General features: G+C 42.1%; 1 protein-coding gene across 4 annotated transcripts; it reads right to left on the bottom strand.

The window, feature by feature from the left end:
- Positions 1 to 9154: 9154 nt before the first annotated feature.
- Positions 9155 to 20381, bottom strand: gemin4 (gem (nuclear organelle) associated protein 4). Of its 4 annotated transcripts, none has more exons than XM_078548061.1 (3): positions 20255 to 20381; positions 18458 to 18554; positions 9155 to 13001 (listed from the first exon to the last, which is right to left on the bottom strand). In XM_078548061.1, exons 2-3 carry the CDS (start codon positions 18465 to 18467, stop codon positions 9727 to 9729), a joined length of 3285 nt encoding a protein of 1094 aa, XP_078404187.1. In that variant the 5' UTR covers positions 18468 to 18554; positions 20255 to 20381; the 3' UTR covers positions 9155 to 9726. The 4 variants fall into 4 exon arrangements, with proteins under 4 accessions (XP_078404187.1, XP_078404191.1, XP_078404190.1 ...); XM_078548065.1 differs by having other exon boundaries at positions 20355 to 20374; XM_078548064.1 differs by having other exon boundaries at positions 20191 to 20327.
- Between the last annotated feature and the right edge of the window lie 2131 nt (positions 20382 to 22512).

Below are 22512 nucleotides of genomic sequence, written 5' to 3'. Positions count from 1 at the left end.
AACCTTACCATGTTTTCACATCCAGTGTTTTGATCTCTCCCCACCCCCCCCCACCCTCTTTCTGGTAACCTTGCTCCAGCTGCCGATGGCCTGCTGTATAAAGAAATACATCCGGACACTTGTCTTAAATTTGCCCTTCTCAATCCTGAGCCCGTGCTCACCTGTCCATGTGCCTTTGTATTACAGTTGCCAACTGTGATGCAATGTATTCCTGGAGGTTTCATCACATGGCTTGCTCCCACACTCCAGCTATTCGTCGGCCAACACATCCATCCTTGTGATACACTGCCTTCCTACACCAATTGGAAAGTAAAAAAATTACCCAATTGGATGATGCTTGCTTATCAGCCAATTTTATCCCCATTTTCAATATTTTTATATCTGGTAAAGAAAAACGTTCAAAGAATTTTTTTAAAAAGTCTATCTTTTTTAATGTCCCTATGATTTTTCTCCAGGATTGTACACAGCAGTGTCCTGGAGATTGATCTTCAATTCCTGGAGACTCCATGGCCCCATCATGAATACCTGGAAGTATTAGTCTGCGTTTGTTTACTTGTCCTTAAGCCCCTGCGTGAAATTCTCTCTCAAGACTTGCTATTGTTCCATTCAACCCCTAGCCTAAAAACTGGTCCAGCGCTGTCCCCAGTAGAAGACCACCCTGCAATAAAACACATGAAGAATTGCATGAAGAAGCAGAAAGCAACCCCAAAACCTCACTGAGCTTGGACCAATCTACTTGCGCAAACAAATCCTTCCAGCAAGTTCAGATGGACACATTTCAGATAGCAACCGGGCAGCAGCGATGATGGCTCAAATGGAGTTCAGAAGCAAGAGAGGTCAGCTATAAGGGCCTCAGCTGCACCTTCCCTTGGGACCTTTAAAATAAAACTTAAATCAGTTGCTATTACCCCGTGTACTCAAAATATAATTTATTAATCGTCATAAAATTGCAAAAGACTGGACAAACCATGCACTGAAAACCACATCAGTACGGACTCAGTCCATCAAGAATGGATTGTAAAATTCTAGAAAAGTGCACAATATTATGTAGTGTAATGATCACATACTTCAGAACATGAAATATTTACTTGCCAATTTAGCTCCCAAATGCTTCTAAGGGATGGGAGTGCCTTCTTGTCTTAGATTACACTGTCTGGAATTTGATAGAAGTCCCTATCAATGGCAGTGTTGGGTGCTGCCTGTTCTTTCAATTCCGTGATGGTAGTACTGACCCACTGGTGATGTGTCTGTTGCAGCTCAGGTTACCCGTGCCTAAATGGGGTACATATGAATTTTAAAAAAGTACTCGTGGGAAAATCTCAATCATGCAGCTCTACACATTAACTCCCAGCCACTATACAATTTCCAGAATTCACTCTGCAGTGAAATTAACACATTGTCCGAATGGCAATGCATCTCTGATGGAGCTGTACTAAACATCTGTCTCTGGGACTCATTGTACTTAAAGGATTCATATTCTATCAAAACATTTTTTTTTTAAATTGCAGGATTTATCTGATACACCCATCTAAAATACTGCTGCAAGCGATTTTACAATACAGCATTGATACTCCCAGCACAGGAGATAAAGTACCTTGTGTATTAAAAACTTTATACGTAAGTATTTTTGTGTGTTAATACAAGTAATTAAAGTTCATATCATGTTCGACACCTGTGAGTTATGCAAATGACAAATGTTAACAACTCAAGAATATAAAATGTAACAGTTCAAGGTGACGAGTAGCAGTGTATTAAAAAATAAAAAAGATTATGAGCACGACGGTGCCTAAAAGTGAAATTAAAAGAAAATGCTGGAAATAAGTCAGGCGACACCCTTGGAGAGAAGCAGAGTGAATGTTTCAGATCAATGACCCTATACCAGAACTGAAACATGAGCTTTAGTTTTTCTCTCTACAGATGCAGCCTGACCTGCTGAGTGTTTCCTGCATTTTGTACTTCCTGTTTCAAATTTTCCAGCAAACAAGAGTATTTTGCTGTGGTCTTTAGCACTTAAAGTGCATTTGATCATTGCTGTTATTCAGTTGAGTTAGGCCATAATGTAAGCTGCATTGTTAGCCATCAGGCAAGATGTGAGCAACCCAATTCCTAGCAGAACTATTACACATGGGACGAGGCAGCACCAACCCTTAAGGTAGTAGCTTACTTGAAAGTATATTATGGTTTCTGCCAGCCAAAGTCATCCATGGTGTTCTGGTTTTTTAAAACAGTTAAGGCCCAAAAAATTAAATTAAGTAATTGAAAAATACTAATCGTAGATGATGTTGATAAAATAACAGTTACAACATATGTGGAGGCAATGATTAACCTGTACTGTGAGCTTCAAGTGCTATTTATTCATTACAAAGGTAAAATGATACCCTTGCTAATGTAGTTTCCTTGGTGCTGGCAGTTTGAATTGCCCATTTAATCATTTATCTTCGGTCCCTTGAGAACCACTCAAGTCGAGGTGCAACTTTTGTTATGAAGCTGACACCAGTTTTATTTCCACAGAGCTGGAATCAACTTGTTTCTTTGTTTGGTTAAGTTCCTGAGGCCCTTCTGTCAATGTAGTTACTTGCATAAAGTCACTGGGACCTTGAATAAAAAAAAATCAGTATCATGCTCACAGGTTGTTGATGGCAAAGGACACACTGATCAAGTGAACATTCTGAGCCATCATCCACCCAACAAGTACCTTAAGCCTTCCGAAGTGAAGATCCAACATTTAAACTAAATGTAAAGGTTCAGCCTATTATGTTTTTGTGTATTTTTTAATTAAATAATGTTTTGGTTTTAATTGTGTCAGCTTATTACCTTGTGATGCTTTTGGCTCCAGCTTTAACCACGTCAGACCTCGCTCAGAACCTGTACTTCTTTCGCCTTGATCTCTTCTCCTACATGTATATTTTTCATAGTTTAAGAGGCTAAAGCATTAGATGCCGCACCCAAGAACAACAGACCACCGCCCTCATAAACTTGGCAGATCTTTACAGGTTTTCTGTTGCTGTGCTTATGAAATACAGTATACTTCTGACTTATGCCCTATCGCCTTTATAGAAGGCGCTGTTAACTCTATGGCCCACGTTCATGAGTGTGGTTTTTAGAATGGTCATTTTATTAGTCATCTCCTCACTGAACATTTTGTTAGTGCCATAGGCATTTTCACAGACTTTGACAGGGTCCGACACATTGCACTTAATAAGTTACCAATAGAGGAGCTTCCAGTTAAGCTTGGTGCTTGATCATCCAAAGCAGCCTATGGTCATTGATAATTCATCTTCTAGCTTTTTCAGGGCTCATTCTCTGTCACATTAGTAACCTCCTCATTTATCTTAATTCATTCATGTGATGTGGGCATCACTGGCAAGGCCAATTTGCTGCTGCTAATGATGCTTTGTGTTTGGTTTCCTTCAAATGCTATCAATACATACAATCCATTCTGCTTCCAGTGTAGATAGTTGAAGTACTAAATTTTAATATCCATGCTCTTCAATGGGCGATTCTCCAAAAGCACAGTTTCTTCATCCATGTTGCAAGTCATCATCTCTTACCTTTACTGGCTTCACCCTTCATCCAATTTCATCTATTGATAATCTTGAGTATTAGTAATCTTGATTAATTTACTTTATGACTCCAAATGGAGATTGAATGTCTCCTCCAATGCTAAAGAAACTCATTGGAAAAGTTGCACTGGGATGAGAGAGCAGTCAGCAGTTCTCAAATCTACCCAAGATTTGAATACCACTACCAGGTGGCTTTCCTGTCATACTTTCAACATAAGTGCAAGAAAAAAAGTCTTGTTTGATTATCAATCTCTTATTTTTAGCCTCCAACCTGTCAAAGCTTTCTTGTCCCTGTTTTATCAATACTACAATGGCAAATACTCCACTAAACAATAAAAGCTGGCTAGCCAATGACATCCACATCCTGAGAAAGAATAAAAAAAATCCAAACTTTCCTTTCTTATTCCTTCTCAGTTCCTAATATACTGTCACACATTTGCTAAAAATATTGATCACACCTTCAACTAATCTTTCAAAGGTCCTCAAGATTGAAACTCCTTACCTTTTAGTTTTCCCTTCATCTTAAAATCTACAGATTTATAAAATATTATATTACCTTCCTACTTTTTGATTCACATTATTAATTGCCCAACCTTAGCATTAACTTGGCGCTCTTCTCCATTCATCTAGGTTTCTCAATCAAGCAAAACGTGTTGACTCAAAAAAAAGAATATTCCCAGAGGAGACAAGGCTTCATGGGCATCTGGTCCTTTATTATCACCTCAGTAATGCCTGTTCTCTGCTCAAGACCGATCTTTAGGACATTGTTATTTAATAGCATGGATTTTGGATTGCCTATATTATCATCTCTGTACTACTGGGAGATTGTACACCAACTAATATTACCAATAGTTACTTAAAAGCTTCAGTGTTCTGTAATGGGCCTGTGCACATTTGATATTGTGAATGTGCATTTGTTGGTTTTTCTCCAACACAGATGATATAAACAAATTGCTTTATTTCAAGATTGACTCTTTAGTGATCTTTACATGAAGTAGGCAATGTCCGCAAGGCAGAACGGGTAAAGGGAACCAATATCTATTTTTCCCCTTTAACCACTGGGCATCACTGTACTTATTGTATTGTTGGCACGTCCACACAAAAGGGGTAATTTTGCAAGGCTTCTAGCACAGCAGATGGACAGGAGTTATTGTCTAGTCTATACTCAATGTTTTTGACATTCAGAAAAACTACCTCCCTATGTGCTTCCAGCCTGCCTCTCTCAATTGCAGATCACAAATTGAGACAAGGTGGACAAGACAGCGACTGTATGAGTGCCTTGCTTGCAAAATTCAGGATTATGTGATAATTCAGTTCAACAGACTTTTCCTTTGAAATTAAGTTGATTAATAGAGTAGAAAAAGATGAGCAATTTGAAGTCTGTGGGGAAGATTTCTTATTTAAAAGCAAATTCACAGAAAATATCTTGTAACTATCATACTTGACATAAAATACAAAACCACTGACTCAAATGCAAGAACAATCTTACTTCATCCTACTTGTCTCTGGTTTGATACCCAAGACTTGTTCAATGAATACAAACTACGTTACTGCTTGCCGCAGTGCTAAATACAATAGAGCACATTGATCTTCACAAGCTGCTCTATTAGTTTTTGCAGCATAGGCATCCATGACCACACTTTAAACTTGCAAAACACCATGAGAAATTTCTTCCATGGGCATTTTTGCAAGTAATTTCCCAACTCTCCAACTCAGATTCTCATCCTTTTGCAGTAAGGTCAGTAGAAAGGTAAGAAATGCCATAATCCAAATTCACTGATAGTTTAGTTTTAATACAGCTCTTAAGGATTTCTTGCACTGGCTTCCAATGTTGATGAATATCTCCACAACCAAAGATTTGTGACATACGGTATTTACTACATTTCTATGAGCAAATGGGAGTAGAAATTATAGCACTGAAGGCTATTAGGCCATTCATGCCTAACCCATTTAGTCCCATTTCCCTGTTCTTTCTGCATATCCAATTACCTTTAAATATTAATTCTCTTTTTTCAAAAGCTGTTATAGCTTCTGCTTCTGTCAGTTTATGATCAGACATTCATGCCCTAACAGCCCTCGAGTAAAACAATTTCCCTAACCCCTTCATTCAATTGGTGATGATCTTAATGTCCTTTAGTTAGCTACCCACTAAACAGTTGAAGTAACTTCTCCCCTATTTACCACTTCATGATCTGTATTGTGAACACCTCTTAAATCTCCTCTTAATCGTCTCTATTCTAGTGAAAAGAATCATTTTTTTTTCTCAAGTTCCTCCTCATGACAGAAGCCATATGACTGGTGTTAAATCTAGTAAAGCTATCAACATGGTTCAGTTGGTAGCATCCATGTCAGAAGGCTCAGTGGTTAACTTTCACTCCAGAGACTTGAGCACAATACTGAGAGCGCTGCATTGTTTGGAGATGCCATCCTTCCTTACATTTTCTATGGCTGTTTTTCTATTCTTTTTCAGATAGACCCATGTTATTTTTTTTATTCATTCGTGGGATGTGGGCATTGCTGGCTAGGCCAGCATTTATTGCCCATCCCTAATTGCCCTTGAGAAGGTGCTGGTGAGTTGCCTCGTTGAACCGCTGTAGCCCATGTGGTGTAGGTACACCCACAGTGCTGTTAGGGAGGGAAGGGCAGCAACAGTGAAGGGACCACAATATATTTCCAAATCAGGATAGTGACTGGCTTGGAGGGGAAATTCCAGATGGTGGCGTTCCCATGTGACTGTTGGCCTCAGCCTTTTAGATGGTTGTGGGTTTGGGAGGTGCTGTTGAAGGAGCCTTGGTTAAATTCCTGCAGTACATTGCTGCCACTGAGAGTCGGTGAATGTTTGTGGCAATGAAGCAGGTTGTTTTGTCCTGGATGATGTCAAGCTTCTTGAGTGTTGTTAGAGCTGCACTCATCCAGGCAAGTGGAGAATATTCCATCGCAGTCCTGACTTGTGCAGGTTTTGGGGAGTCAGGGGGTGCTTTACTCGCCACAGGATTCCTCGTTTCTGACCTGCTCTTGTAGCCAAAGTATTTATATGGCTAGTCCAGTTCAGTTTCTGGTCAATAGTAATCCCAAGGATGTTGATAGTGGGGGATTCAGTGATCGTAATGCCATTGAATGTCGAGGGGCCATGGTTAGATTCTCTCTTTTTGGGAGATGGTCATTACCTGGCATTTGTGTGGCATGAATGTTACTTGCCACTTGTCAGCCCAAGCCTGGATATTGGCCAGGTCTTGATGCATTTGGACATGGACTGCTTCAGTATCTGAGTCACCGCGATTGATGAACATCGCACAATCAGCAAAAAACCCCACTTTTGACCTTATGGTGGAGGGAAAGTAATTAATGAAGCAGCTGAAGATGGTTGGGCCTAAAACACTACCCTGAGGAACTCCTGCAGTGATGTCATGGAACTGAGATGATTGACCTCCAACAACCACAACCATCTTCCTTAGTGCTAGGTATGACTCTAACCAGTGGAGAGTTTTCTCCCTGATATCCACTGACTCCAGTTTTGCTAGGGCTCCTTGATCCACACTTGGTCAAATGCTGCCTTGATGTCAAGGGTAGTTACTCTCACCTCACCTCGGGAGTTCAGCTCTTTTGTCCATATTTGAACCAAGGATGTAATGAGGTCAGGAGCTGAGTGGCCCTGTCGGAACCCAAATGACAGTTTGGGCGACAGTGGGCTGGTTATTGCTAAGCAAGTGCCACTTGATAGCGCTGTTCCATCACAGCAGTCACTGCCTGTAGTAAAAGATTCAATTTTTAAAAAATTACTTAAAATATTCTACCTTCCTCCTTCAGTTTACTGGTGAAATTTGAGTTTGTCTCCTGTTGTTACTAATTTCCCAATAATTAGAGGCAATCTGTCACCTAAGGGAATGTTAGCATAGTGGTAAAGTTACCAAACTAGTTATCCAGAGACCTGGCCTAATCACTGCGGACATGGGTTCAAATCCCAACAAGGCAGCTAGGGAAATTTAAATTCAATGAATTAGGAGGTCTGTAATTTTAAAAAAGCTGCTCTCAATAATGATGATTATGCAACTACTGGATTATGGTAAAAATGTGCCGAGTTTATTAACTCTCCTATGGTGTCATACCTAGCACAAAGGAAGGTGGTTGTGGTTTTTGGAGACCAATCATCTCAGCCCCAGGACATTGCTGCAAGTGTTCCTCAGGGTAGTGTCCTCGGTGCAGCCAGCTTCAACTCCTTCATTAATGACCACCCTCTAATGTAAAGTCAGAAGTGGGGATGTTCACTGATGACTGCACAGATTTGCAACTCCTTAGATGCTAAAGCAGTCCATGCTTATGTGCAGCAAGACCTGGACAATCTTCAGGTTTGGGCTGATAAGTGGCAAGTAACATTTGCACCAGGCAATGGCCAACTCCGACAAGAGAGAATCGAACCATTTTCTTCTTGACATTCAACAGCATTACTATTGCCGAATCCTTCCACAATCACCATCCTGCAGGTTACTATTGATGAGAAACTTAATTGTATCAGCCATTTCTAAAATCCATTCACAGGATGTGGGCTTCGCTGGTAAGGCCCATTCCTAATTGCCTTCGAGGCAGCGGTGGTGATGTGCCTTAACAGTGGCAACCGTGTGGCTTGTTAGGCCATTTCAGAGTGCAGTTAAGAGTCAAGCACGTTGCTGTGGATTTGGAGTCACATGTAGACTAGACTGGGTAAAGATGGCAGATTTCCTTCCTTAAAAGACACATTTATATGACAACCTGGTAATTTCATGGTCACCATTACTGATAAAATCTGGACTAAACAGGCACTATTTAACTAACTGAATTTAAATCCCCCAGCTGATAAGGTGGGATTTGAACTCAGGTCTCCGGATCATTAATCCAGTCATCTGGATTACTAGTCCAGTGACATAACTACTATGCTACCATACAAAAGTAGGTCACAGGCTAGGAATCCTGCAGTGACAAACTCATCTCCTGACTCCCCAAAGCCCGCCCACAATCTATACGGCACAAAGTCAGGAGAGTGATCGAATACTCTTCACTGGCCTAGATGAGTGCAGCTCCAACAGCACTCAAGAAGCTCAGCACCATCTAGGACAAAGTGGTCCACTTGATCAACAACCCATTCACCACCTTCAACATTTGCTCCACCTCCACACAGTGGCAGCAGTGTGTACGACATACAAAATGCACAGCAGCAACTTACCAAGCCTCCTTCGACAGCACCTTCCAAACTTGTTACCTCTACCACCTAGAAGGACAAGGGCAGCAGATGCATGGGACTATCACCACTTGCAAGCTCCCCTCCAAGCCACGCACCATCCTGATTTGGAATAATATTGTCGTTCCCTCACTGTTGCATGATTGCAGCTACCTTACAATTGCCAGATCCAAATACAGAAGGGGAACAAACCCTTCCATCAGATTTGTACTTGGTGCTTTTACTTGTGTCAAGTTAAATTTCCTTTAGAATTCACACAAACAGCTTGGGCCTTCTGTTTGTAATAAAATGGACCAGCAGTATAAATGTGCCGAAAATAGTTTTCCTTTCACAATTTTAAAAAAATAAGTGGAATGGATGAAAAAAAAGCAATGTCACATTCTTTTTGAAGGTTTTTAATGTCTGTAGAAGCCTGTAACTACACATGGAGGAAGAGAAATAAAGCAGAGGGAACATTGTTTTGCACTGAGCCTTCTTACACACCTCGCAGGGTATATGTTTCCCTGTGGCAGAGGTCTTGCAGCACTTTGCCTGCTCAGGGGTGGCATATGGACCTTAAAAAGGCAAAAACAAAGAAAGTAACCTTAAAAAAAAAGTTGAGTTAATGTCTCAAGAGATACGATAGTTGCACATACTCCGTACACACTGTTTTAAAGGCTTATCATTTTAACTTGATGTCCAGACGATGGCTGTAAATGACTCAGGATTCAGTCTCAGTTTAAGACTGTGTACCAACTCACTGTTGAGATAATTATCTGGCAGTTGCTCCCAGGTAACTTTGAACCTCCATTGCTTCTGAAGACCTCTCACATCGGAACAGAACGCAGTTTCTCGTAGCAGCACTAGGAGTTTTCAAAGTAAGATTTATCTTGTCTTTACAATATAAAACTGCTGCAATGTCAAACACCAGCAGGTTGAGGGGAGAAAAAAACAAAACAATGACTCAACGGCTTAACAGATTTTGCTGATTTTCTGCAGTAATACAGAACGTTGCTCTTCGCTGGCCAGATTCTCAGCAATGGAGTGGAGGAAATGCTTTTCATCAACTTTGCTGAGTAACCCAGAGGTAGAGGTATTGGCCATTGTCAGGGTCTCATACTGGGAAAGCAGCTCCAAGGACACATAATACAGAGGCTCGGAGGTGCCATTGGGCATCATTACCATAATGTGAATGACATGGCAAAAGAGCTGCACGACAACAAAAATGGCTTCCTGGCTTCCGTCTGCATTCTGAGCTCCATGGCCTTTGAGTTTGCACCTGACAGACTCCAAAATATCTGACATACTGCTGGCACACTGTCTTGCGACATACTTCCATCCTGCTGTTGGAAGCCAGTCGGAGCAGCTACAACTGCAGATCAGCTGAAAGGCCCTCAGCAAAAGCTGAGAGAACTGTAGGTGATGCGCAAAAGGTCGGAGGTTGAGCAGCGGCATGTAATGAACATATTCCAGGGTATATGGCACGTGAAGCAATTCGCGCTGCAGAAGGCTCTTCACTACGTGGTTGAGTCTACGCCATTCACTGGAGCTGCACCAAGGCATGACCTGGATCAGTGCAATTAGAAAGCCTTTACTGAACATGTTGACGTCCTCGATATTTTTAGCATCAATCGTTAGGTGGGACAGCATCTGCTCCGTCATATGAGTAGAGATGCAACAACATTCCATCCAGGCAAGCAGCCCAGTGCCTGGACCATATTGTGGAAGGTTAAGTGGTGACCAACCATCGTCAGAGAGGTCACACACCTCAAACAATGTGGCAGGCACCTCATATTTAAAATGGCCCCCAAAAATGCTTTTTAACCGCAGGCGCACAGTCCAGTCCAATCGTTCAGTTTTTCTGTACAACCAACAAACGGATGTCGACCATGTCTCTGGATTTACAGAAATTATCTGTTCCATAGCATCACAAACCATGTCCAATGTCTCAATTAGGAGGCCTTTTATTTCAATAGAAATGTGATGCAATGTTTTATTAGCGTCCTCCTCCCAGCACAAGATGCAGTGATTCAGAAGCTGGGAAAGAGCAAAAATGAGAGGGAATGGGCAACAGGCAAGTAGCCAGTGCTTTTTGGTCCCATCGTCAGTCACTGGCATCTTTAGAGCATTGTTAAGAACTTTGAGAGGAAACTCAATACCAGAGTTACTTTCTATCAGATAAGGAAGGACAAATATCTTTATGCCGTCGGCTGGTTGGAGGAGAGGACTTGGAAGCTCTTGATCAATTCCTTCTCCCGGTTCCATAAGAGATGTCAGGAACTCCAGAAACTGATTTTCCTCCTTGGCGGTGGCAAAGCTGTCCCAAGCAGCTTCCAGGAGACACCTGGCCAAGATATTTAGCCCGTCTGAAGACTGATCCTCAAAAGACAGTGCTGGCAGGCTCTTCAAGATCTGGCCAAGGAGCTTGTGAGCACCCAGATTCACTGCAGCCAAGTGGCACGTTTTCTGCAGGGTGGCTTCCGGGTTTAAAAAAGCAACCCTTGCAATGGCAGTCACTGCTTTATCAATGTTGTTTATAGCCTCACTTTGTGTAATACAATTGAACGTCATGTTCACCTCCTCTTCAAACCAAGCTTTAAAAGCCCCTCCATCCCTACAGAGGCCTTTGCTCCCATAGGAGGTCAGGACTCCCAAAAGTGCTTTATTTTTGTCGGAGATTGAGAGGGCAGACAAGCAATCTAAAACAACATTCATCAAACGTTTGACCTTTGATGCTTCATTGACTCGGCAAGATGACACATCTTTAAGTGTTCCAACTAACCTTAATACTAAACCAGTATCATGAAAAATATCTCTGTTTCTTTCAAGACAATCAAGCCAGTCATCTTCGGAAAAAGCCCAAGCAGGACTTGATGCAAATATTTCACATATCTCGGCATATCTTTCCATTCTCCCATCAATTATTGTCAAAGCAAGATAAAACTTAACTTTATCTGTGGTAGCAGCATCATCTAATGGCAAGTAGGTGCCAATCTTCTGCACGAAGGTGGTTAACTTGAGCAGGAGATCAGACAGACTTTTCTTTGCACTTTGAGATACTATCTTGGAATTTTGAAGCAGTGGAGAGGTTTCACTTAAGCTTTTCAAACTTTCTGCCATTCTATAAATTGTGAGGCTTCTCTTCTGAACATCGGTGCCATTCTCGGGCTCAGTTTGGAGAACAGTCGCCCATGACTGGAAAAGATCATCAAGCATCTCAATCCCTGGAGTCAGTGCTCCCTGTGGCAGCTTGAATGCAGACTTCTGATAAGAGGCTTTCAGCTCTCTCTCTGTCTCCTTCACACGCCTTTTGAAATTTTCTGTTACTGGAAATTTTTGAACCATGGGATTACCTAATGCAATCAGTCTGGAAAATTTCTCCAAATATACCTCAGCGGGCAATTCAACAATATTGTCACAAAGTACCGTATTACATATCGTGTCTGACAGCTTTGCCAGGACAGAGCACTTATAAATATAAGGGTTAATATGACTTTTCAGTCTCTTAAGACAATCTATTAGGAGAAAAGGAATGGACGGGTTATTCGAAGATCCAGACAAGCTCTCTGAAGGTAACAAAGGAGAAACGTCAGGATCTAGTTTCAGTCTCTTGGAGGAATGACAGAATTCATCAGGTACACGTGCCAGGTATTTTTTAGCTTCCTCCCCAAATGTTTGAACAATTTCATCCCTTTGTCCTTCACTTTGCTTCATTAGTTCCCACCACACATCTAGAAAGATGGCCACATCGTCATCGGAGGTGCCGTCGAGAACATGGTCTACAAAACGAGTCATTTCCAGGTGGCGTACGTCTGCTGGCAATGTCAAAAGCAGTTCAACAAAGACTTCTGAGGCCCCCAACGATTTCACCAGCTCAAATAAAACAGTGTAATTTATCTCTGGAATCATGCTTTCTGCTGAAAAGAAGAGATCTTCCTTCCACTTTCTGTCACTCTCAGCATCCGAATCTCGTTCTTCCTTAATATTAGTCCCACTTACATTAGAGTTCAGTAGCTTTGCCCATACAAAAGCGAGTACTTTCCTCTGCCAGTGCTTGGCTTCTGCGACGTCTTGTGCCGTGTCAGTCCCTCCAACACAGATCTCATGCACTGCACAGGCAATAGGTTTCCCTAAGGTTGCCCAATCAGATTTCTTCATTTCCATAAGTATTTTGTGTTGACTTTGCTTCTGGGCCAACAGAAAGCCACCATGGAGAACGGCCGTCTTTTCACAACAAATCCAGGATCCTAAAAAGAGCAAAAAAGTTACTCACTCCCAATTGCACAAAGCCAAAATTCTACTTTCATCACATCAAATAATAATTAAAATACATTTTAGTTACAACTTCATTTATATAGCACCTTTAATGCTGTTATAACAATCCATAGTGTTTTACAGGAACGTTATCAGAGAAAATCTGACACCAAGCCATATCGAGAGATATTAGGGTACATGACTAAAAGCTCGGTAGGTTTTAAGGAGCAGCGTAAAGGAGAGGAATGAAAGAGGGGTGGAGAGGTATGGGGATGAAATTCCAGATCTTAGGGCCTAGACCATTGCAGGTACAGATGGTATAATGAAAACTGGTGATGCGCAAAAGGCTGAACTGAAGGAGTACAAGGATTGCGGAAGGTTGCAGGGCTGTTACAATAGCCAACACACTAACAATGAAGCATGTCCTTCAAAACTCACATAAACCTGGTTATTAATAATAGGATTTGGTTAGCAAACGTTATTTGTAACGGCATAATGTGAATGTGACACAAAAGGTCTCTTGCAAACCATCATTTTAGTAGTATATAATATGACAGCCAAAGATATCATGGATGCCTCCCTTTAAAAGAATTTTGGGGTATGCAACTATTCAGTAAAATATAAATCTGTTAATATACTCGTAACTCTAAAAATAAAACAGAACAAAATTGAAGGAATTGTGTCCATGCTGGCTCTCTGCAAGAGCTAATCAGCTAGTCCCACTCCCATGCCTTTTCTCCACAGCTCTGCATTTTTTTCCTCATCAGGTGCCCCTCCAATTCCCTTTTGAATGCCACGACTGAATCTGCCTGCACCACCACTTTCAGGCAGTGCATTCCATATCTTAACCACTCGCTTGGCAAAAAAGTTTTTCTATCACTGTTGCTTCTTTTGCTAATCGTCTTAAATCAGTATCCTTTGGGTTCTTGGCCCTTCCACCAAGAGGGACAGTTCTTCTCTATCCACTCTGTCTAGACCCCTCATGATCTTGAGCACCTCTGTCAAATCTCCTCTCACACTTCTCTTCTCTAAGAGCAACCCCAGCTTGTCAACTCTATCCACATAACTGAAGCCCATCATCTCTGGAACGACACCCGTAAATCCTTCCGGCACTCTGTCTAAAGCCTTCACATCCTTTCTAAAATGTGGTGCCCTGAATTGGACACAATACACTGGTTGAGGCCGAACCAGTGTTTTAAAAATATTTAGCCTAACTTGCTTGCTTTTATACTCTTTTGCCTTTATTTATAAAGCCAAGCATCCTTTATGCCTTTTGCACATCTTGCTTAACCTGCTCTGACACCTCCAATGATTTGTGCACATATAGCCCCAGGTCGTCTTGTGGTGCAATGGATAACATCCCTGCATCTGGGCCAGAAATTCCAGGTTCAAGATTCACCGCAGGGCTCTATGGCTAAGGAAGGTGCATCCATAACGCAGCCAAAAAGGTTGAAGATTAATCTGCAAATCCTTTCAATACACATCAATGGTCGGCAGACGGTGAAAGTGCAAGAGATTCCTGGTCAGCCATGTGACGCAAAGAATGTTGGAACCTCTACCATCACTATCCAGTGCTCCAGACTACAGCATGCATGTAAAAGAGCATGTTGCCACAGCAACACGGACTCCGAGTGAACTGTAACACACCACCACGAGACCAAGAAAATAATGAGGAGCAAATAGGACGAAAAGAAGTTTACAGATAACATAATGGCAAAGTTTTTTTTATAAATACACAAGTCAGCGGGTAAGAAGTTGAAGGGCACATTAAAAATATGTTTATTCACAACAATAAGTATGTTGACACTGCTGAATGAGTATTTTGCTTCAGCTGTCAAGAGGAACAGGAGAAAACAATACCAAGTGTATTGCTGACAAGGAAACATGTCAAAGCTCTTCCATCTTCCACTCTCATCAGGACACTTCGCAAGAATACCAATATTATACTGTATGTGAAGAGCGTGCTGATTGGTTGGCAAGTGGACTCTGATTGGCAGAGGCAGAGACATGGAGAATGCATCAGTGATGGTGATTGACAGTTAACTGCCAAGCACTGTTTGCCATTTAAACCAGGCAGCTTGACCCTGATTGGCATTGCCCTGAGGAATGAGTCAGCAAAAGGCTGTCACTTATTTTGTTTAGCTGAAACAGGTGCAATGTGTGTACATGTTCTGTCTGCAAAGAACAGGGCCCGGTGTATTAATGTACATAGCTTCCAGTACACACAAATGTGCCACACTGCGAGCCCACCTGACAACCTTAAATTGGTTGTCAGCGTCATTCTTAGCACACTGAGGATTATTTAGCAAATGTTGTCCAATCGCAGAAGCATGTCCCAGCCGCTGTTTGCGACGGGCAAGGTACATCCCATACCCAACCAGCTTGCAAAACTCAAAACACAGTGTCCAACATTAGATGTGATTCCGCGATTGGACAAGCTGGCTTTAATCTAATTAAGACACACACATACATACAGACGCATTGAAACAGACACCACTAAACTCTATTTTAAAATAATTTCCAATAACATTATAGACATTATTATATCTTCTTCTTGACAGTGTGGGCGAGGACATGGAGCTTAACATTTAAGCATAAAGAGGCAAATCTTCTGTTTATTGCACTTGGTGTGAGGGGCTGCCCGTGCGTACAGCACAGAGGGCGGCTGCATGGCCATAACACAGCTGCCAAATTTTCCATCCATTTATTTAAATGGACAGAAAATCATACAGTTGCCATTGTGGGTACACAATCCTTCCTGTACAATTTTCCTCTGAGCTCTGAAATCAGACAATCCTTTATATTGACTAGAAGAACTAGAATAACCTGACCTCGGCCTCCTACAGTGTTCCAATGACATTCAATGTAAGCTTGAGGAACAGCACCTCACCTTTCAATGAGGCACTTAACAGCCTTCCGGACTCAACAATTCCAGACCATAATCTCTGACCCCATTTTGTTTCCTTTTTTTTCGTTGCAGGTCTCAGTTTTACTTTCTGGTTGTTGTTTTCAGAAGGTAGCAGCTCATCACTCTGTCATACAAAGCTGCTCTAGACACATCTTTTGTTTCTTTACTTGTCTTGTTATCACTCCCTTTGGCCCTGCACCACCAGCTCTTTTGTCATTTCATCTCTTCTGTCTTCGCCCCTATCGCAGACCTTCCCTTGTACTTTTTCCACCCTCCCCTCGCTTAAAACATTACATTTCTAACTTTTCCCAGTTATGATGAAAGATCAATGCACTGAAACGTTAACTTGGTTTCTCTCTCCACAGATGCTGCCTGAAACCTGCTGAGTATTTCCAGCATTCTCTGTTCTTAACAATACCCAGCCCTTAGTATGCACGTACAGCAAATGGGCTATGAAACCAGAGATATAATAGTTCTAAATAGCTTTTTAAAAAATGTAGACTCTCTTTAATCACGACGCCCATTTTCCATGGATTCAAGATAAGTGTTACAGGTACAGGTGAACTATGTTCATATGCTATGCCCCAATAACCACAGATTTACAAGTTATATACCAGCTCTGAAGAAGTCATTCAGACTCGAAACATTAACTCTATCTCTCTCCACGGATGCTGCCAGGCCTGCTAAGTTTTTCCAGCATTTTCTGTTTTTATTTCAGATTTCCAGCATCCGCAAAAGGTTACTTTTATGATATACAGGTTAGGTTCATTTTATACAGGATCCTTGATCAATGAGTATAGGGCTGCAGGCAAAGGAATAACTAACAACGACGAGTGAAGAAAATCAGGGGTGTACAAGATGCCAGAAATGGAGGAGCGCAGATATCTTAGAGTGTAGAGCTGCAAAAGGTTACAGAGATAGTGGGGAGAGAAGACATGGAAGGATTTGAAAACAAGGATGACTCCCAGTCAACCTACATCATGATTTTAAAACTCTCATCCTTGTTTTCAAATCCCTCCATGCCTTGCCCCCTCACTATCCCTAACTCCTCCAACCCCATGCCCCCTCACTATCTCTAACTCCTCCAACCCCACAACCCTCCGGGATATCTACACTCCTCTAATTCTGGCCTCTTGTGCATCCCAGATTTTAATTGCTCCACCAATGATGGCTGTGCCTTCAATTGCTCAAGCCCTGAGCTCTGGGATTCCCTCCCTGCATCTCTCCACCTCTCTACCCTCCTTTAAAAACACTCCTTAAAACCTACCTCTTCAACCAAGCTTTTGGTCATCTGACCTATTATCTCCTTATTTGGGCTGGGTGTCATATTTTGTATTATAGTGTTCCTGTGAAGTGCTTTGGGGAATTTCATTTTGTTAAAGGCACTATACAAATTGTGTCGTTGAGGTGTTGCCAGGCCAAGGGCCAATGTAGGTCAGTGATGATTGAACAAAGGCTTGGCCCAAGTTAGGATATTGGCAACAGAGTTTTGGATGAACTCAAGTTTAAGTAGAGTGGAAGATGGGAGGATGGTCAAGAAAGCAGTGGAGCAGTAAATTCTATAGGTGACAAAGGCATGGATGATGGTTTTAGCAGATGAGCTGAAGGGCAAAGTCAGGCGATATTATGGAGCTGGAAATAGGCAGTTTTGGTGATGGACGTGGGGCTGAAGCACCAACCATCGATAATGGAGCAGAGGGAGGGGAATTGATAAGTATGCTAGTGGTGTAGGGTACATGAGGGATAAACGATCAGAGATCACAGACATAGGAAGGAACATGCCACATAGGGATTTGAAAGTGAAGCTCGATGTCGGATTTTGTTTGATAACAACCATATGAAGCGTCTTAGAATATTTCATCACTTTAAAGGTGCCATATAAATGCAAACTGTTGTTGTTTTTGTTGCAAGAGTCATTAAGAGGAGGCATTGAAGGGGTATCAATGCCCCTATAACTGCACCCAGGAAAAGACAAAGAAAAGCAAAATAAACATTCAACAAAATAACCCTAAAATCTGCAAGGACATAGATTTATATTATTGTCCCGAATGTCTTGCTAATAACATTCACAAAACGTTATTGTGCTCACAATAGCATTTGCTCACAAAACCTCTAAAGCAACGCACTATTTTGTTCTTGAATCTGCAGCAGCAGCACAACAACTCATAACCTCGAATTTGATCCTCGGTTGAACTCCTGACACATTGAGGGCAATGTAGCGACATATTTCTCCAGGCACCATACACAAATTCATTAACCGACATATTTTAAAGTCAGCTTTTTTTTTAACGAAAGGAACAAAATTCAGCAATCTTCCTGCAGTAATCAGCCATGAGAAATGTTTAAACAACATGTTTAGTAACTAACATACTTTTAATGGGTTCACTAGAGCGTGTGGTTGCTTTCTGCAGAAGAACATAACTTCATTTAAATTTATTTCTGTAATTTGGCAAACCCGGCACGGCAGACACACCTCCTGATCAGTTTTATGCTGTAGAGGAGTTTTCATACAAAATATGGTTTAAAAAAAAAGAAACTTACCCAAGCTCATTTTTAGAGATTATTTTCCCATACACTGTGCAGTTCTGGATGGTTTGGTCAATTGAATTGGAAGCTGCACTGTCCAAGACTGTGAAACCTTTAAAAAGAAATTCTTTAGATAAGACTTTTAACATCACTTTAAAAACTCCATTTTTAAAAAATCCCACTCCCCCAAAAAGGACAATTTTATCTTTTATAAAATTTGGCAGCAATTAAGAGCTGCAGTTATACTGCCTCTTGCATCAATACAATGGTGTTTTTAGCAGAGCATGACTGAGATGTCTAGTTTCAAGCAAACCAAGCCAGCCAGTGACAAATCTCTACGAAAGGGAGCATCTCACACTTTTTGGGCTTCACACCAACTGCAGTCCAACTCCAGCCTAGCAAAAGCTGCAGTTAAAAAATGCACAGACCCCTGGAAATAACAATAGGTTCCCTTTGTCTTCACTTTCCACACCACCAGTCTCCGCATTCGATTGACCATCTCCAGGGTGATGCCAACGTCAACACATCTTACCCTGCTCTCCCCTTTCAGTACTCCAAAGGGACCATTCCTCCTGTGACCCCCCGGCCCACTCCTCATTCACCCCCAACACCTTCGCCCCATCCTACGGTATCCTCTCATGTAAGTGCAAGGGACACATTAGCTGCCCTTTTGCCTCCTTCCTTTTCACTGTCCAAGATCCCAAACACTCTTTCCAGATGAAACAGTGATTAACTTGTATTTCTTTCAATTTAGCATTCTGTATTCAGCATTCACAATGTGGTCTACACTGAGGAGACCAAATGCAGACTGGGTGACCGCCTTTTAGAACACCTTCGTTCAGTCTGTGTGACCCTGGACTTCCTGCTGCCTGTCACGTTAATTTTCCACCCCACTCTGCCCTCTCTGTCTTTGGCTCCTGCAGTGTTCCAATGAAGCTCCACGCAAGCTCGAGGAACAGCATCTCATCTTCCGAGTGGGCACTTTACAACCTTCTAGCCTCAACACTTGAGTTCAACCATTTCAGATCATAAACATTTTCCTATTTTTTTCAGAGAGCAGTTGATGATTATGCTATTCCTATTTACAGATCCTCCAGGCACATCTGTTGTTCCTTTACCATCTCCTTTTGCCTTGCACCATCATAACTTTCGTCATTTAAACCACTCCTGCCTTCCATCCCATCGCAGGTCTTTCCTGTTATACTCCTCTCTCTCCTTCCCCTGCCTCTGTACTCAATTAAAACCTCTTGCATCTCTAACTCATTCCACTTCTGGCAAAAGGTCAGCGACCCAAAACATTAACTCTGTTTCTCTCTCCCTACAGGAGCTGAGCATTTTCTGTTTTTTATCTCACATACAGGGGGCTCCAAGGTAACTGCAACTTGCTGCTAGTGGGAACCCCAATTAACATGGACCATATACCAAGTGCCAGACACCACAGTCAGCAGATAACAGTATAACTGCAGCAAATAACTAAGTTGGGCTTTTAAATGTTGAAACTTGCTCCAAAAGATTTTTAAAAGACCCACATTTCCTATTATACTGAAGCCATTAATAAATCCACTGTGTAGACATTGCATGTTAAAATGTTGTGCTTTCTTCAGACCATGCTAATGTATCTTAACTAAAACCACACATTTTAATTGCAGCAAAAACATATTAGGCAAATTTAACGTTTTGAAGAGGTAAAATGTGCTCCTGAGGGCAATTTAACCAAGAGAATAAGGACATAACCTGGAGCCCTGCACCTTACTAAAGCTCCACAAAGGCCCCTGTGCTCGGATTTACACCCTCCAGCTCGGGCCCAGCTACCTCAGTGAGAATACCACAGGCCCTGTCTCCATCACCCAGCTCCCTTCCTGCAGCAACACATCCTCACTCCCTCCTCCAGACAACCGAGGAAAAGTCGCACCGCGCAGGAGGTGCTCCCGGCAAACACAGGGCGAGGCGAGCCGAGCGCCGCCGCCGCTGCTGCCCCCTAGGCAGGCTGACTAACCGCCTGACACTCCACCCAAGACATTAAACGTTTGACGAGCATCCCGTGCGCGCTGGGAAAGCCCGCCCTGAGATGATTTGCCGCATTGGGGGGGGGGGGGGGGGGGGAGGCGTGGCATAGTGGTATCGTTCACTGGATTGGTGTTCTAGGGAACCTGGTAGTACATTTCTCTGTAGGACGCAGGTTCAAATCCCACCGTGGCAGATGGTGGGGGGGAAAAAAAAGTCTGATTATTGTTAGTTGTTGTAAAAACCCATATGGTTCACTGATGTCCTTTAGATTTAGGGAAGGAAATCTGTTGTCCTCACCTGGCCTGGTCACCTACATGTGACTCCAGACCCACAGCAATGGGGTTGTCACTTAACTGTCCTCTGAACAAGGGCAATAAACGCTGGCCCAGCCAGCGATGCCCACACCCCATAAGCAAATTTGACTGAAAATATCCAATTTTTTTTTTAAATGTCGCACAATCCTCTAGGATATCTGCAATCCTCTAATTCTGGCCCCTTGCGCATCCCAGATTTTAATCGCTCCACCATCAGTGGCTGTGCCTTCAGTTACCTAGGACCCAAGCTCCGGAATACCCTCCCTGCACCTCTCTACGTCACCTTCCTCCATGAAGACGCTCCTTAACCTCTTTGAGCAAGCTTTTGGTCATCTGACGTAATGTCACCTTATGTGGCACTGTGTCATACCTAATTGTTTAAACTGTATGTGGCCAATGCAGTATATCAGCACCACCATTAAACATGGCCACCAGTAGCTATCTGCCCTTGCACAGATGTTCCTGTGAAGTGCCCTAGGATGTTTCATTACTTTTTAAAAATTTATTCTTTCATGGGGTGTGGGTGTCGCTGGCAAGGCCAACATTTACTGCCCATCCCTAATTGCCCTTGAACTGAGAGGCTTGCCACACCATTTCAGAGACAAGTCAGATACATTCCTATGAGTCTGGAGTCACATGTAGGCCAGACCAGGTAAGGACAGCAGATTTCCTTCCCTAAAGGGGCATTAGTGAACCAGTATGACCAACAATTGACAATGGTTTCATGGCCACCATTACCAAGAATAGCTTTTTGAAAAAAATTCAGATTATCAATTGAATGTTTAAATTCCATCATTTGCCATGGCTTGCAATCCCACTAGGGGATTTGAACCCTTACCCCCAGAAGCACTAGTCTGGTCCTCTGGATTAGTGACATTATCACCACACTACACTACCGTTGCCTCCTTTGTAAAGGTACAATATAAATATGTGTTGTTGTAAGCTGTTGAATAAAAATAGACTTTTTTCCTTATTGAATATGTTGCCTTTTGTTATACAAGTTTTAGTGTGTGGAATGCAAACTAGATAGTTGGCAAAATAGAAGCAATGGGGAAGGAGAAGGGGGAAAGATTCTCCTCTATATTACAAGATATGGATATAGTTAGGAGACTTGCTCTGCTGATAATGAAAATTAATCAAAAATTAAAATAACATCAATAAACATTACCTGCATATCACAAGGCAATAATATATTTAGAGAACACTGACTTTAAAAAGAAATTGGTGTGCACCTTGCAATTTAAAAATTTATGGACAGTCCACTCAAAAGCAAGATTGTGGTGGAGCAATTAAAATGAGGGTTGCACAAGAGGCTAGAATTGGAAGAGCACAGAGATCTTGAAGGGTTGTGGGACAAGAGGAGTTTACAGAGAGGCAGATGAGGCCATGGAGAGATTGGAAAATGAGAATGAGAATTTTGAAATTGCAGCTTTGCTGCCTGGGAGCCAATGTAGGTCAGAGAGCACAAGGGTGGTAGTGAACAGGGCTCAATGTGAGTTAGGATATTGACAGCAGAGTTTTGAATGAGCTCAAGTTTATGCAATGTAGAAGGTGTTCGGCTGGTCAGGAGAGGATTATAGTGAAGTCTAGAGCTAACAAAGGCATGGATGAGAGTTTCAGCAGCAGTGGAGCTGAAGCAATCGTGGAATCAGGTGATGTTACGGATGTGGCTGGAGGCGGTTTTGGTGATAATGTGAACACGTGGCTGAAAGCTCATCTTGGGGTCAAATACGGTCTTATTCAGCTTCA

Source organism: Cetorhinus maximus, chromosome 9 (genome assembly GCF_964194155.1).
Source record: "Cetorhinus maximus chromosome 9, sCetMax3.hap1.1, whole genome shotgun sequence".
Taxonomy (NCBI): Eukaryota; Metazoa; Chordata; class Chondrichthyes; order Lamniformes; family Cetorhinidae; genus Cetorhinus; species Cetorhinus maximus.
The sequence above is the reverse complement of the archived record's forward strand: the minus strand, read 5'-3'. Positions and strand labels throughout refer to the sequence as shown.